Below are 16,312 nucleotides of genomic sequence, written 5' to 3'. Positions count from 1 at the left end.
GGAAAGTAAGTAAGGAAGTGTTATTTACCCCTTCTAATAACAAGAACTAGGGGTCACCAAATGAAATTTAATAGACAGCAGGTTTAAAACAAACAAAAGGAAGTATTTCTTCACACAACGCAGTCAACCTGTAGAACTCTTTTGCCAAAGGATGTTGTGAAGGCCACGACTATAACAGGGATCAAAAAAGACCTAGATAAATTCATGGAGGATAGATCCACCAATGGCTATTAACCAAGATGGTCAGGGATACATGGGTGTCCCATGGCCTCTGACTGCCAGATGCTGGGAGTGGATGACGGGATGGATCACTCAATTGCCCTGTTCCGTACATTCCCTTTGAAGCATCTGGCATTAGCCATTGTCAGAAGACAGGACCCTGGGCTAGATGGACCATTAGTCTGACCCAGTATACCCATTCTTATGTTATGTAGGGAAGCAGATATTGCACAAGCCAAGCACAGTACTAGCAGGTATTGTACAGAATTCCCACCTCAATCTTGTCAATGAACTTCCATCTTGACATGCAGCACCTTCTATTTAACTCGTTTCCTCAAAGTTTTGCCAACATACCTCAACTCTGTCGCAACATTGTATAGTTGCAGGCTTTCCATGAACAATGCCCATCTGTTCTAGATTGCATGATGGTTTCGCTAGGTGCTTAAATGTTCTAGGACAGTCTAGTTGAAACCTCACAACTCATTTTCAGGTGTCCAGGTTCAACAGGGACATGCACTATGCTATTGCCACCTCTATTTTAGTAAGGTCTCTTAAAACTATGGTTTTATGAATTTAAAAGGCCTACTGGGAAAAATTCTTCATCAGCTTTCTGAGACTGGTGAAGAATCATTTTATATGCTTCATTAGCTTGTTCCTGATGTAGCCAAAATAAGCTTGTTTTAATTCTTGATACACTTTTGAAGTACCTAGAGCCTCCTATGTCTAAGACACCTATAGAATAGTTTGTTTTCAAATATTATGCAATCCTAAGTAATTTCGAAGAGAAAAAATAAAGATCATTTAGCTAAGAAGTTCAACTGCAGAAGCCAAGTCATGCTTACCTCTTGGATATGGACATGATGATTTTAACTTCAAGCATTACCTTTACATTTGGAAACTCTCCGTTGAAATGGTGGCTCTCGACAAATGCTTATAATAAAGGAACGAGAGCCTGGTTCCTCCCTCCACCCCCAAAAGCCCTTTCATCTTACTGAAGAAAATTAGAAATAAAGTTCTCTTACCGACAACTCCAATGGTTAATGTCCCCTGCGAACCCCACCTAGCAAGTCGACATCATGACATGTCAGGTCAGGGCAGCCTCAACCACGCTTCCCTGATAGTCAGGTAATAAAAGGAAGGCATTAAAACAGGAAAGGGACACTTACAGGTTTCTGGATAACATCAGAAAATATGATGCAATATATTCTGACTTGTCACTCAGAGCTTCTGGTAACCTCCAAACAAGATGTTAAAATATTTCTCCAGAGGGACTCAACTACGTTAAAATTTCACAGGTTCCTGACCGATACTCAGTTATTTGACAGATACACCTTGCCCATGTAATGTTTTGCTTTAAAAAAATAAATAAAAAAAACTACTACAATCAAGATTTTCATTTTAAAGATTAAGATACTCTTTTCTACTCAATAGATTTTAGATGCTAAATTAAAATATACCAGTTTGTCACTCTAGACTTTGTCCAGACAGATTAAGTAAGCCAATTCATTACACACAAAGCAGCTTCATACAAGTCTTAAGTTAACAGAAGCTCCCATTTTTTAGAGAAATAGGAAAACACGCATCACCCAGTGCACTCTTTCTATAAGGCTCTTGGCCACTCTCACAAATAGTTCACTTGAGTGATTGAGAGCCCAATTTTGCAAGCTGTAGTCATTCAAGTTGCCTTACTCACACAAATTGTTCTATTTAAGTCAATGGGTGAGAAAAGATTACAGATAGGAAATTTTCAGGATTTGACCTATATATAGGAAAACAGTAAGAACCCAACCTTTTAGTACTTCACCAAGCAAAACTCCTGTTGAAATGAACGGAGGTTTTGTTTGCATTAGGACTCCAGGATTGGGTGCTTAGTGTAATACTACTTCTATACTAAAGCGTAACATTCCCTCGCGATACTTTGCATTTTTTTTTATTACTAGCCTTATAGCAAGAGTGTTTATTGTTTTTTTATTATTCAAATACAACAAATGGGCTTAGATAATGGGGTCCAAATGCAGAGGGGGCAAAAATATAACCAGGTGTCTATAAATACAAAAATCACATTAATGTGGCTATCTCCTAGTCCTTTTGGATTTAAGAATTTTGAATAAATACTTAAAACAGTATGCTTATTGAAAGATTGTCATCTTGTATCAATATATACACTAATGAAACTGAGTCCTGTTAGAATAAATTATAGTACTAGAAAAGACATTTAGCCCTTTGTAAATGCAGACTAACCTTAATGAATTGTTAAAATTAAAATTTAAGAATTTAACCTTTTCAATGTGAAATTAAGTCTACCAGAACATAATTGCTTTAACATTTTTGCTCAAAAAGTTTTGGAATTACTAGAAATCTGGCAACCTATATTTTTTTTTTTTTTAAGTCAAACACCTTCATATCAATACAGACATTTAAGCAACTGCTATAAATGAGTGATCAAATAATTATAGGAATCCCATTTCATGGCTCCCCCACCAACCCCAGCAGGACACTTGCACAATTGAATTTAAACATGGGTGTGTGAGGAGAAACCCACTTTCAAGATGAAAAATCCTGCCATAAAACAAGTTATGCAGAAGGAAAGGTCAAGACACAGATGTGCAAGAGTAATTTTTTTTTTTAAATTTTCTTTACTATTTGGTTCTGTCAAAATGGTACTGGAAAGGTGGTATAAAATTCTTCCTGTGTTTGTCACTGAACATGCTATGTTCTTCCATTTTGATATTATGGTATGTTTATGGTGATATCTTTTGGTGCAGTTTTCTCTAACTTCAATGTATACCACTGATTCTTTCCAATAGTTTAGTGTGTCTTCTAAAAAGAAGGAGTTTTATTTAAAGAGTTTTTGCAAGTTTTAACTGGTGCATTTGGGCATCCACAAGTTGCATAAAGAAATCAGTGCAGCTTGTAAGTCTTGCAAGTATCAAAATTAACTGAATTTCATTTTAAATTTGTGTAAAATAGATCACTTCACTTCCAGTGTCTATCAAGGCATTAGAATAACTTGTATTTTGGTGTAAAGGTATCCAAAAATGCAGCTTTGTAGTACAGGCAATCAGTTTTAATGTTGTCAAGTGGGGTAGCCGTGTTAGTCTGTATCCACAAAAACGACGAGGAGTCCAGTGGCACCTTAAAGACTAACGGATTTATTTGGGCATAAGCTTTCGAAAGCTTATGCCCAAATAAATCTGTTAGTCTTTAAGGTGCCACCAGACTCCTCGTTGTTTTAATGTTATTTCTGTTCCTTGCTATTTTCTGTAACAGATTATATTAGAGTAACTTTAGCCTTTGTCCATATAAACAAATATTTTGACACTTTCCCTCTGTCAAGGGTCTCTAAGCTGTCTGAAATGTGCATTAAGTAAAAGTTCTGTTCCTTCCAGGGAGGGAAGGCAGTACTTAAATTTGACTCCAGTTTATCTATACCAGATTTCCTCCCCCCATCTTTATAATTTACTAAAATGGGAATACTATTTGGGACTGTGGGATTTTGTTTGGTTACCAAAAAGAGATACATCTTTTCATGACAATTACTTTAACTACTACAAAGCCAGACTTTGATAGAAGAGGGTAAGATGTATGCTTCTTGTATTAATAGAATTACAAGCCAGATAGTCACTATAAGCGTAAACCTGCAACCCTTACATAGGCCGTAGTCCCACTGACTTCACTGCTTGAGTAAGGAATAAGGACTACAAGATTTGGCCCAATGATTTAAGGCAGGTTTTTTTTGTTTTTGTGTTTGTTTGTTTTTATAAACTGGCATACCGTGACTAGAATGCAAGTTAAAAAATGCTTTATGGACTGTTGTATGGCTGATGTTTTTATTGGATCTGTACCCTTTAAGTTAGTACATGGACACAAAGGGAAAACTCATTTTGAGAAGCAGGTATACATTTTCTCACTCCAGTTCGGTCAGGTCAGAAGCCATAAAACCCATGCAAATGTCTACCAGACTCACAAAAACAAAACGGTATGTGGGGGAAGAAATAGTCTCTACATTCTGATCTAATACAATTGTTATGAAAGACACCAAACAGCACCGAGAGGCAAAGGGAACATGTGCCCACTGAAGTTTAATGTCCCCAACAATTTGTGTGTTTAGAGTATTGTAAAATAGTTTGATCAACATATCTGAGGGAGTGTGTTAATTTGGACATTCAGCAGGTCCAGAAATGATATTTTTTCCTTGTAACAGAAGTTTTAATCCTTTTGTTTTTCTTTCTTGAAAAGCAAGTGTTCACTGGGGTACAGCACAGCCCAAAAGATACCGAGAAAACTAATTTCAAGACTTGGCAGTCAAAAAGACCTCCAGGATTGTCAAAGGTAGAAGTCAATAAAAGCAACAAAATACTCCAAAACACATAGCTAGTAATCACCCAGAAAGATGGTGACTAGCATTTTTTTAAATTTAAGCCTTTATTAAAAGGCATGAGAATTCTAAGGCAAATTGTTAATCATGGCAGATCATCGAAATGCCAGTGACTGAATTAAGCAGAACGTAGAGAACATGTTTGTGTTGTCTGTAGCAAACTCAGTCTATATTGCCACAGCACTTTAACTTACAAGTCTCAACCTTGTCATAAACATTAGCAAACACAAATTTAACCATTTGACCTAAACTAAGATTCTTGGGACAGAGACTCTCTTCCTATATGTTTGTACACCACATAGTACAATAAGGACAGATACCTATGTGGGGGCTGCTAGAGGCCCCAACAATACACAATATTAACAGAAAGGAACAGGGGCTAACAAATTGCAGTCTCCAAATTCCTTCTCCATACGAGATAATTATAATTAATAACTGTTAACAAGCTCTGCAAGAACATTCAGATGCATTTGAACCCTTTTAAAAAGCAAAGCAGTAAGTATCAGAACTAGATGTGATTAGGTTATAGAACACCAATTAAACAACAGTGCCCCCTTTGGACTATTTGTAATTTCGCCTAGCTTTGTCTGATGTCCACAATGCTACATGTTGGAAAGCACAAGAAATTTGAATGAATTTGATCACTCACATAGGCAGTTATACTTTGAAAACAATGTTTCTTCCAAGAATTACCAATGAAATAATGTTTTAGGACACAATTGAATTTGAAATAGGTAATGTTTTGAATAGATTTTTGAGTTTTATTGAAATCTTACATGAACAAGAAATTGGAAATACAATCACATCAAGGAACAAATTGCCACGGCTTTGACGTTTAAGCCAAACAAATTTTGTAGGGCAGATTTTCAAAAAGGTGTGAAGTAATAACAATTTAAAAACACAGTTAACCTACTTCTAGGAATGCAAAACATACAATCATGTTATTTTCAATACAAGAAATCTTAATTTTTTTGTTTTAATTTCTTAAAACTACTAAGACAAAGCACTAGCTTTTACTTTTATGTACAGCATACTCCTATGTAGTCTACCCAAAATCCGAAAAAGGAAACTGTCCAAAACCAGAGGTTCTGCAAAATCATGATTGAACAGTGTGCCCATCCTGCTTTTAAACTGCTAAAATGAAACCTAAAACAATAAAAGCACTGAAACCCCAAATGGAGTTTGGGAATTCTGCAAGCCCAATAATGTCCAAGTGCGTTTATGAAAAAGGAAAATAAAAGACTCGAATATATACACAATAGAGTGATTTCAGCCCAATACAAATGGCAGCCAATTGCTACTGAAAGATGAAACATTAAGCCAATTAATTTATTTTTTTTAAAGGGTGTAGAGCTATAGCCAATTCTATGTTGCCAATATCATTCTCAAGCCCTCCTCACTTGTCTACTTCCACTGTTGCCCATAAGTATCCTGATAAAATTCCTGGTTGTCATTATTGTAACCATAGTTACCGGCATAGTCACCACCTTGCTGGAGCGGCTGCTGAGCGATGGGTTGGGAGCCCCAGTTCTGCTGGTTGTTGGTCTGGCGGCGCTTGGAATCAGGTTGGTTGTACCCATCTGCCTTTCTCTTGCCTCCTACGTTGCCCCCACGGTTGCCCCTGGCTCCACGAGCACCACGTCCTCTCTGCTGCTGTGCAGGACCCCCTCTCCCACCCCTGGCTCCTCTTGGTGGTCCCATGGGTGCCCCCCTCTGTGAATAGCCAGCTCTACCTCTTGGTGGTGGTGCTCCCCGCCCCCTAGGTGGTGGTGGAGCACCTCTCCCACCCCTTCCTCCTCCTCTTCCTCTTATAGCATAGCCATCATCATAGCCATAATAGGGATCTTCATAGCCACCACGGTAGTCATGATAGTCGTAACCATAATAATCATCATAATAATCTTCATAGCCATAGTAATCTGGGGGATAGCCATATCCACCTCTCCCTCCACGACCTCTGCCTCTAATAGGAGGTGGCATACGAGGTGGAGGGTAGTAATAATAGTCTTCATACCTAATAAAAAAAGAAACATGCATTATTTGTCTTGTAAGAGTCTCCTAAACCACCATTACTTTCTGCTTAAATTTAACAACATATGGGCTGGGGAAGGACTGCCTCGGTTAGCTTACGTTCTGTAGCAGCATGAAGTTCTGCTATTTGTACATTACAATACTGCAGAAGTGAAGACTTACGCAGTGCTTCTGGAGGCTTGTCTGGCAGCCTGGCGTTCTTTCCTTTTCTTATCTGGTGGTTTAGCTAACACTATTTCAATTTCTTCCCCCTCTATCTCTTTTCCATTCATTTCATTCATGGCCTGTATGAAAGTCAGAAAAACACCACATTTAAGTTTACTTCCAAACATAAGAAAAATGTTAAGCCTTTCTAAAAAGGTTCACTAGTTCACCAAAAAAGATGCAGTTGAAATTGAAGGGAAAATATAATCAATCCATTCAAGGATTTCACATTGCAGGATATATCAAACAAAATTAATAGACCTTTCACCCCCAAATTTTAACTTCTGCATCTGTTATGAAGGTTACTTGAGCCACTGGAAGTTAAAAACTTCCTTCAACACTCCCATTCTTACACTAGCTATAAGGATGACATGTCAATTCCATTCTAAATCCTTCTATCATTAACACTGAAACATTTGTTTTGATCTCCTTGTCTTTGTATGATAAAGTGAAAAACAAAATAAAATTTTTAAGAGCCCCTCAATAAGAAATCTGATCTTTGCCAAGTCTAGAACTTACTAAAAACTGAGAAGCAACTGAACTGTATACTGCATAGATCCAATACTCCTACTTTCTTTAAAAAGAAACATATATTTCAGATAGATGCACAGAAGCAAGTTCTTGACTACAGGTATGATCAGCATGCCCACCAAAAAAAACAAACACCTATGAAAACCTGATTTGCATGCACATCAGGCATTTATTCACAGAAAAGTAGTCTTCAGCTAGACCAGACATGTGCACACTGACTACATTTCAAAGTCTGGTCCTCCCTCTGAAAGGTATATGGTAAAAGAGGAGCAGAAGGCCATTTTGCTAAGAGATCCCCAGGCAAATGCTACCCATGGGATCCTCCAGGGATGCTCCACAGCCAAAAAGAAAAAAAGTGAGCAAGTTGTAACTCCCTGAAGTCACATAGGGTTGGCTGGAGGGTGGGAAAAGGATCCCTGTGAAAGGGCGGATTTAAGGGGCTCTTGGACAGTGTTAATTGTGATCTCTTAAACCTTACTAGAAAGAGGAATCCAACATTTTGGAGAAAGAAAATCTTAGTAACTGAAGTAGACTTAAAGCTGACTAAATACTTCGTCTGTTCTCAATTGCTCAAATTTTATTCTTGATTTAATGTCATTTCACTAATTCTCCTGGGCAGTAATTTCTATAAAACAGAGCTCCCTTTCGCTTAATTAAAACAGTAGACTCTCTCAATGTATAAACAACTACAGGATACAGCTAAACAGGTGTTCTCAACAAAATTTTTGGTGGACTCAGTACAGCCACCAACTCTTGCTGGTGACCGCTCTGACAAATTCTCCTAAATACTTAATTAACTTAGAGAAAGCAAGTAAATATGTACATATACATGTACAAATCATTGCAATTTATTTATGTAGGGGATTTTTTCGCAGTCAATAATAAAAATAACGTACAGTTCTATTTTATAGTGCCCCAGCCCCCGCTGCCTCTCAACCCATCAACCTCTGGTTCCTGCTGCCTCCCTCCACCCTCCTGGGTGCCCCATTGTCCCCTCCAGGCCCCACTCCTCCCTGCCCCCCATTGCCCTGAGCTACCTTCCACAGCCTCACACCGCAGGCTCAGCCCACTCCTTGCCTCTTGGCCAGGGAATCCAGTAAGACTGGCCCTGCTGAAGCCCCATCCCCAGAGTCCCACAGCTGAAGCCGGGCTGGGAAAGGGGGGGGACCCTCAAGCCCACCTCTGGCTGAAATTGGGGGGGGGGGGGGGAAGAGGGGCTGAAGACCTCTCCCAGAGCCCTCTCCCTGGGCGCTGCAGGGAGGAGCCGCTGCTTTGCCCCCTCCCCCATCTGTGCCCAGTAGGCTGTCGTGGCCTCAGGAAAAACCCCTGGTGGCCGCATGCAGCCACAATGGCCACATTTGAGAAATGCTGAGCTTTGATGGAGAGAAGCCGTATCCTCATCCCCAGGCATTGGCTCAATAGTAAAAAGTTGAGTGCCCGTTCAGCAGGCTGTTGCCAAAAACTACTTATGGAAGAATGAATCTGCAGCCACCATGCACACTGCTCCAGACTCTGGTAGCAGAGCAAGGGCTCAAGTGGTTAAGTCAGTAAGCTTCTTTCGACTCTCCGTCAATGGGAGAGCACGCAGCAAACAAGAGCCAGAAAATTACTCCTGGGGGAATTCTGTGCCCCTGCGCAATACAGAATTTGCACAGAATTAATGTTTGTGCACAATTTCCTGTTTCCCCTCACAGAATTGGGGCTGCAGAGCTGCTGGTAGCCATTAGGGGCCATTGTACTCTGCAGAGCCCAGCCCTGTGGGGATAGAGGCTCTGCATGCTCTGGCTGCCTGGCTTGATCCTCATCCACTCAGGGATGGAAAACGGACTGGGAGACCTGGCTCTGGCAAAGAGTGAGGAAGGGCAGGGCCACACCACACCACACCACATCTCCCAGCGGGACAGTAAAAAAGCTGAGGGGACTAAAGGCTCTGGGAGGGAGGGAGTGCAAGCGTCTTGGCTCAGGGGGTGCCCCCCAACTGGAACTGGGTCATCATAGGGGTTTCTCTCTTTCTACTTCTGGGGGAATCTCCCCCCTCCCCCCCCCCATCTGTATCATGGACATATTTGTTGACAGATATTTCGAAATAAGTGACCAAAATAATTTAAACTGGAGTGAGTCTATTGTTATTTTGACAAACAAAATATGCAGAGTTTTAAAATATTGTGCGCAGATTTTTTATTTTTGGTGCAAGATTCCCCTGGAGTAGAAAATGCTTTTTAAAAAGGAATTTCTGCAACAGCAATGCTTGTTGAACCTTTCTAGCTACTGAAATGATTAGAATAAATTACTGGAGTTTTCCTGTAGCAGGAGCAATATCAAAACAGATCCTACACTATATAGAATTAAATGTACACTGCAATGTACCATGAAGTTGAGAAAAATAATCTTACCAACATACACTTCCTATATATTTTTCACCAAAGGCTAAGAGTTAGTGTTTAGCCATTCAAAGGTAAGAAAGCCACAGTCTTACCTTTACCGCCGCACCTCTATCCTCGAAGTGAACAAAAGCATAATCCTTTAATTTCTTCACTCTTTCCAGCTTTCCAAATTCTGAGAAGGATTTTTCGAGGATTTCTTCTGTCACTGTAGTGGCTAAGTTTCTCACAAACAAAACTTTCACCTAGTGAAGATAAGCATCAAAGATGTAAGTAATTCCAGAACTAAAACAGACATCCGAGGGAACAAACGTATTAGCTGACTTCCAATAAACAAACCCCATTCCTCCACTATGCTCTACTTCCTAATGACAGATTTCAGTTAAGTCTTGAAAAATTCAGTGCCTATTTTCAAAGAAAGCCGGTCATATCCTTTGGGGTTTTCAGTTTAGTTGTTTCCCTTGCTGGGAACCAGTGTTCCCTCTAAGCTGTGCAGCGGCTCGAGAGTCAATCAAGTACTGGGCACTTGATTAGTAGAGCCCCACACAGCTGCTTCCGGGACCCTCCTGCTTGCTATGCGGGGGGGGGGGGGGGGGGGGGGGGGGGGAAGGGGGAGAGAGGAGGAGGAGGAGGAGGAGGAGGAAGGTGGCCCCCACCCATGTACCCCATCTTCACAGAGCAGGGGAGAAAGAACAGGGCAGCTCAGGAGCAGGACAGAGCTGCTTCTGAGTGTCTCTCTGCTTAGAGACAATGCACAATGTCTCATATACTTCCCCAGCAGCCCGTGCGCGCGCGCGCACACACACACAGTCTGTCACTCACCTCCCAATACATACTTGTGTTGTTACTTCTTAGTACTTCCTGCAATGCACATATATTCTCTGTAATTTTATTCTTTCAAAGTGCTGTTATTTTAGTTTTTTGACTGGTCTATGCATTTCGTAACTTTATTTCTCTCATGTTTAAAATTTAATTCCTTGAGTAGTGACTTCTAAAATGTCCTGGCTGGAGTAATTATCCCTATGGTAACTTTAAAAAAATATATATTGTATCTAGGTCTTTTGTTTCCACTGGTGGCGCACATCACCTCGATATTGGTGCACATAACAAAATTCATTCCGCACACGGATACAAAAAAATTAGAGGGAACGTTGCTGGCAACCAGTGTCATGTGCAATATGATCAGGGTTTCTGACTGGGAACTCTAGAGTCTGGGGGCACATTCTTCACTCCATTCTGTTTTTTGATGACACTAAGGCGGTGCAAGAGAAAAAAAGACAGTTATGAAAAAGTAACTGTTGTTTTTCAAGATGTGTTGCTCATGTCCATTCCAGTGTAGGTGTGCGCGCGCTCGCCACATGCACCAGTGCCGGAAGTTTTTCCCTCAGTGGTATCTGTAGGGGAACCAGCTCCAGCGCCCTCTGAAGCGGTGTGCATATGCCACCAGCTCCCCCAACCCTCAGTTCCTTCTTGCCGGAAACTCAGACAGTTGGGAAGGAGGGCAGGTCATGGAATGGATATGAGCAACACATCTCAAAGAACAACAGTTACGAAAGGTAACAGTCTTTTTTTCTTCAAGTGCTTGCTCATGTCCATTCCATTGTAGGTGACTCCCAAGCAGTACCACCGGAGGTGGGTAGGAGTTCATGGACGTGTCGATTGCAACACAGCTCTGCCGAAGCCTGCATCATCTCTGGCCTGCTGAGTGATGGTGTAATGTGTTGTGAATGTGTGTACTGAAGACCACATCGCGGCCCTGCAGATGTCCTGGATAGGGACATGTGCCAGGAAGGCAGCCGAAGACGCCTGAGCCCTAGTCGACTAAGCCTTCACTATCAGTGGAGGCACAGCCTGCACCAACTCGTTACAAGTATGGATGCAGGTGGTGATCCATTCGAAATCCTCTGAGAGGACACTGGAAGGCCCTTCATCCTGTCAGCTGAAACAATAAAGAGCTGGGTTGATCTGTGGAAGGACTTGGTATGCTCCAGATAGAACGCCAGGATGCGCCGGACATCCAGAGCGTGCAGTCGCCTCTCCTCATTGGTAGAGTGAGGCTTCAGACAGAACACCGGGAGGAAGATATCCTGGTTGACATGGAAATGCGACACCATCTTAGGCAGGAAAGCTGGATGGGGCTGCAGCTGGATCTTGTCTTTGTAGAATACCGTGTACGGTGGCTCCGAAGTGAGGGCTTTGATCTCGGATATACGCCTTGCCAAGGTAATCGCTACAAGGAATGCAACCTTCCACGACAGATGGGAAAGGGAACAAGAAGCCATGGGCTCAAAGAGAGAACCCGTGAGCCTGGAGAGGACTAGGTTGAGGTCCCATTGGGAGACCGGGTCCCAGATCGGCAGAAAGAGCCATTCAAGGCCCTTCAGGAACCTGATTGACATTTCATGCAAGAATACCACTTTACCCTGGACACGAGGATGGAAGGCCGATATGGCTGCCAAGTGCAACTTAATCGAAGAGAGGGCAAGGTCCTGGTGCTTTAAGTGAAGCAGGTAATCCAGGATGGACTACACAGACAACTGGGTAGGGGAGATGTTGCACTCAGACACTCAGCAGGAAAAAAATGCTTCCACTTTGCCACGTAAGTCGCTCTGGTGGAGGGCTTTCTGCTTTCCAAGAGAACCTGCTGTACCTGACTAGAGCAGGCCTGTTCCTCCGGATTCACACAGCATCCAAGCTGTGAGGTGGAGAGAGGTGAGGTTTGGGTTCAGGAGCTGACCATGATCCTGTGAGAGTAGGTCCGGGTGGCTGGGCAGTAGCCATGGGGCCATGAGCATGCCAAACCAATGCTGGCAAGGCCACGCCGGGGTGATCATAATGACTCGTGCGTTGTCCCTCTTGGTTTTTGAGAGGACTTTGCTGATAAGTGGATTTGGCGGGAAGGCATACATCAGGGCTCCCTGGAGAAAAGCATCGGAAAGGGAACCTCTGCCAAGGCCTTGGATTCAAGGTCTGATGACACTTTCTGTTCAATCTGGTGGCAAACAGGTCCACTCAGGGAGCCCCCCACTTCTGGAAGAGCGCCCTGATTACCTCCAAGTGGAGTGACCACTCATGGTGAGAGAAGGACCTGCTACGGTGATCCGCCAGCATGTTTTGGACACTGGGGAGATGCGAAGCTTCCACGTGGATCGCATGCTGAATGCAAAAGTCCCACAGGTGGAGGGCATCCTGGCAGAGAGCTGATGAGCATGCTCCCCCCTGTTGACATAGAACATTGAGGTCATGTTGTTCATCAACACCTGCACTACCCGATCGGACAGCGGGGGAAGGAAAACACCGCAGGCTAGCTGGATGACCCTGAGCTTCCTGACGTTTATACGTAACGCAAGTGCCTCTCAAGATCATAACTCTTGAGTTTGCAGTGTACCGAGATGTGCTCCCCAACCAAGGTCGGACGCATCCAATATCAGGGAGACGGTGGGTCGTGGACTCTCGAACGGCACTCCTTACAACACCAACCTCGGATCAGTCCACCACTGCAGAGAGGTAAGTACTCTCGGAGATATGACATGACTTATGAGGAGAGGCTGAGGGAACTGGGATTGTTTAGTCTGCAGAAGAGAAGAATAAGGGGGGGATTTGATAGCTGCTTTCAACTACCTAAAAGGGGGTTCCAAAGAGGATGGATCTAAACTGCTCTCAGTGGTACCAGATGACAGAATGAGGAGTAATGGTCTCAAGTTGCAGTGGGGGAGGTTTAGGTTGGATATTAGGAAAAAATTTTCACTAGGAGGGTGGTGAAGCACTGGAAGGGGTTACCTAGGGAGGTGGTGGAATCTCCTTCTTTAGAGGTTTTTAAGGTCAGGCTTGACAAAGCCCTGGCTGGGATGATTTAGTTGGGGACTGGTCCTGCTTTGAGCAGGGGGTTGGACTAGATGACCTCCTGAAGTCCCTTCCAACCCTGATATTCTATGAGGAACCGTGATGACTTTTGTCCAGGTGATGTCTGGCCAGAGAGTAGACTGCTACTAGCCACATCTGAAGGGTGTGCGGCCTGAGTCTCGCATGGCGGACAACATATGTGCATGCTTCCTGTAGCCCTAAGGATTAATCTGCTGGTCTGTATAAATATATCTTTCTTATAAATTTGAGTATTTGATGTAATAGGCTTATATATTTATATTAAAAATAAGTTTGGCTGTAATGCAAGAGACCTACAGGCCAAAACCCTGTATGTGAAGCGAAGGCAAAATTAGCACATTTTGGGACCCTCACCCAGAAAAGTAAAAATAGAGAAAACACCCACGCAGATGTCTAGAGACCTTTTGCCTAAACCAACAACAATAAAGGATGGCAAAAGGGGATTTTTCAAAGTGCCCACAAATGTAACAAGTACACCACAAATGCGTACTTACCTGTCATCCATACGCACATACATATTAGCCTATGGGGTAAATATACCCTAACATTTCTGTGGAGGAAGGATGAAATTTGGGCATAAGAGGAAGGATTTCCGACTAATGCCCTATAAAAAGGCGAGGCAGATCGCCATTAGGGAGGCAATCTACTCCTGTCTACTCTTCATTGCCTCCACCTTCAACAATGTAGCGATGCTACCCATCTACGACGGCTATTAACTATTAATAGGCTGTACTTTATTTCTTTTCAAACTTTAAGTTTAAGTTAACTAGGCTAAGCTTGCGTTTATTTCAGTTTAAGATTTATAAAGCTAAGTAAAGAGAGTAAACAGCTCTGCATTTAGCTTCCTCTGCCAGGTGTGAAAACCAAAGGCATTGTCCCTTATTTTCCAACACCAGGTTATTAAAAGTGAGTATTAACCAAAAGTGTATTACTACATACATATATACATATCTCTTAAAGAACTGTGATACTTGTAACTCTGTAATCCTAACTGTTTTACCATTTGCTTACTATTTCATTGATTTTAATACAAGGTCTTTATGACTATATCTGTTTCAGTGTAAGCTTCCTGTCATACCCCCGAAGGTCCTTTTATAAACTCTGAAGCCTGATTCAGGCCGAACTTTATCTTCTGATCAAACAAATTGGCAAGCCAAAACCCATACTAATTAATATCCATAATAATAATCATTAATTAATTAAAATTATTAAATATAATTAAATTAAGTGGATACATTAAATCAACACTACTAACACACCCCAAATCAGGCTACATTCCATGTCACCCAATAGTCTGAGACAGACCCGGGCCGTGGTGAGCAGATGTGCAGTGATGCTGGCAATTAGATGTCACACTGCCTTGAACCTGGCCTCTGGCAGAAATGCTCTGGCTTGGGTAGAGTCGAGTACCGCTCCAATAAACTCTAGCCATTGGACTCGATCAGAAGGACCAGAGCTCGACAAGCAGCTTGCAGCACCTCGACACTGCACTGGACCTGGACCAGCCCTTGATGAGCCAGTCAAGGTATGGGCAAATCTGGATACCCCGACGCCTGAAGTAGGCTGCCACCACCGACATGCATTTCATAAACACTCTTGGCGTTGTTTCTAGACCAAAAGGGAGCACTGCAAACTGGTAGTGGACAGTCCCAAATATGAAACGTAGGAACCGTCTGATCATGGAATATCGATATGTGAAAGTAAGTGTCTTTCAAATCGAGGGCAGCGTACCAGTCTCATGGATCTAGGGAAGGAATGATGGAGGCCAAGGAGACCATGTGAAACTTCCACTTCTTGAGATTCTTGTTGAGGCTCTGCAGGTCGAGGATGGGCCATAGACTCCCGTTGGCCTTTGGGATTAAAATAAAAAAATAGCAGGAGTAAAACCCCTTGCCCCTTAAACGTAGCAGGACTTTTTCCATGTCTCCCACTCCCAGAAGGCTCTGCACCTCCTGAGCAAGCAGATGCTCACAAGAAGAGTCCTTGAAGGAGGACAGGGGCAGGGTGGGGTGGGGGAAAAGGAGAAAGAAAAACGGGAGAGTATATCCCCCTGCTACTGTGCTGAGGACCCACCGGTCAGATGTTAGAGAGGCCCAGGCAGGAAGGAAGGGGAAGAGGCGGTTGGAAAACAGGGGAGCAGGATCCAGGACAGACTGGAAGGTCACCCTTGAGTGTACCCTCAAAATGCCTGCTTCCCACCCAGTTGGTTACAGGTGGAGCTCGAGTGAGCAGAGGATGCCAGATGGTGGCCTTCCCGGCACTTGTAGCCCTTTCCCTTTTGACAAAGGGCTCTGACCAGTGTTGGCTCCTGAACCAATTGGTCTGTGGCAGCTTAAATCGCTTCCTCGCCGGTCCCGGTACATACAGGGCCAGGGTGCACAAGGTAGCCCTCGAGTCTTTCAGGCCTTGCAATTTATTGTCTGTTTGCTCAGAAACCAGTGCCAGGCCATCGAACGGGAGATCCTGGATGGACTGTTGAACCTCCGTCGAAAGGCCTGATGACTGCAACCAGGACGCCTGCCTCATCAAAATGGCTGAGGCCATGGTTCGGGCCGCAGAGTCTGCCGTATCTGATGCCGCTTGGAGGGCTGCCCTGACCACCGCCCTGCCCTCATCGAGGATAGCCAGGAATTCCTTCCTGGGTTTCTCTGGCAGTGAGTCTGAGAATTTGGCCATGGACTGCCAA

The 16,312-nt window shown here is 43.1% G+C and overlaps 1 protein-coding gene across 4 annotated transcripts in view; it reads right to left on the bottom strand.

Annotated features, from left to right (window-relative positions):
• Positions 1–1,280: 1,280 nt before the first annotated feature.
• HNRNPR (heterogeneous nuclear ribonucleoprotein R) overlaps positions 1,281–16,312 on the bottom strand; it is a 68,356-nt gene continuing 53,324 nt past the window's right edge. For 2 of the 4 annotated variants that reach the window (XM_065421848.1, XM_065421849.1), the window contains exons 9-11: positions 9,840–9,989; positions 6,791–6,912; positions 4,445–6,611 (exon numbers count right to left, since the gene is read on the bottom strand). In XM_065421848.1, the coding sequence (XP_065277920.1) occupies positions 6,002–6,611; positions 6,791–6,912; positions 9,840–9,989 (882 nt within the window). In that variant the 3' untranslated portion in view covers positions 4,445–6,001. Of the gene's footprint in view, positions 1,334–4,410; positions 6,612–6,790; positions 6,913–9,839; positions 9,990–16,312 lie in introns of those variants that run through there. The other 2 variants (XM_065421850.1, XM_065421851.1) reach the window with 2 other exon arrangements.

This window comes from Emys orbicularis, chromosome 23, assembly GCF_028017835.1.
Source record: "Emys orbicularis isolate rEmyOrb1 chromosome 23, rEmyOrb1.hap1, whole genome shotgun sequence".
NCBI classification, from domain to species: domain Eukaryota; kingdom Metazoa; phylum Chordata; order Testudines; family Emydidae; genus Emys; species Emys orbicularis.
This window is presented reverse-complemented; position numbering and strand designations above follow the sequence as displayed.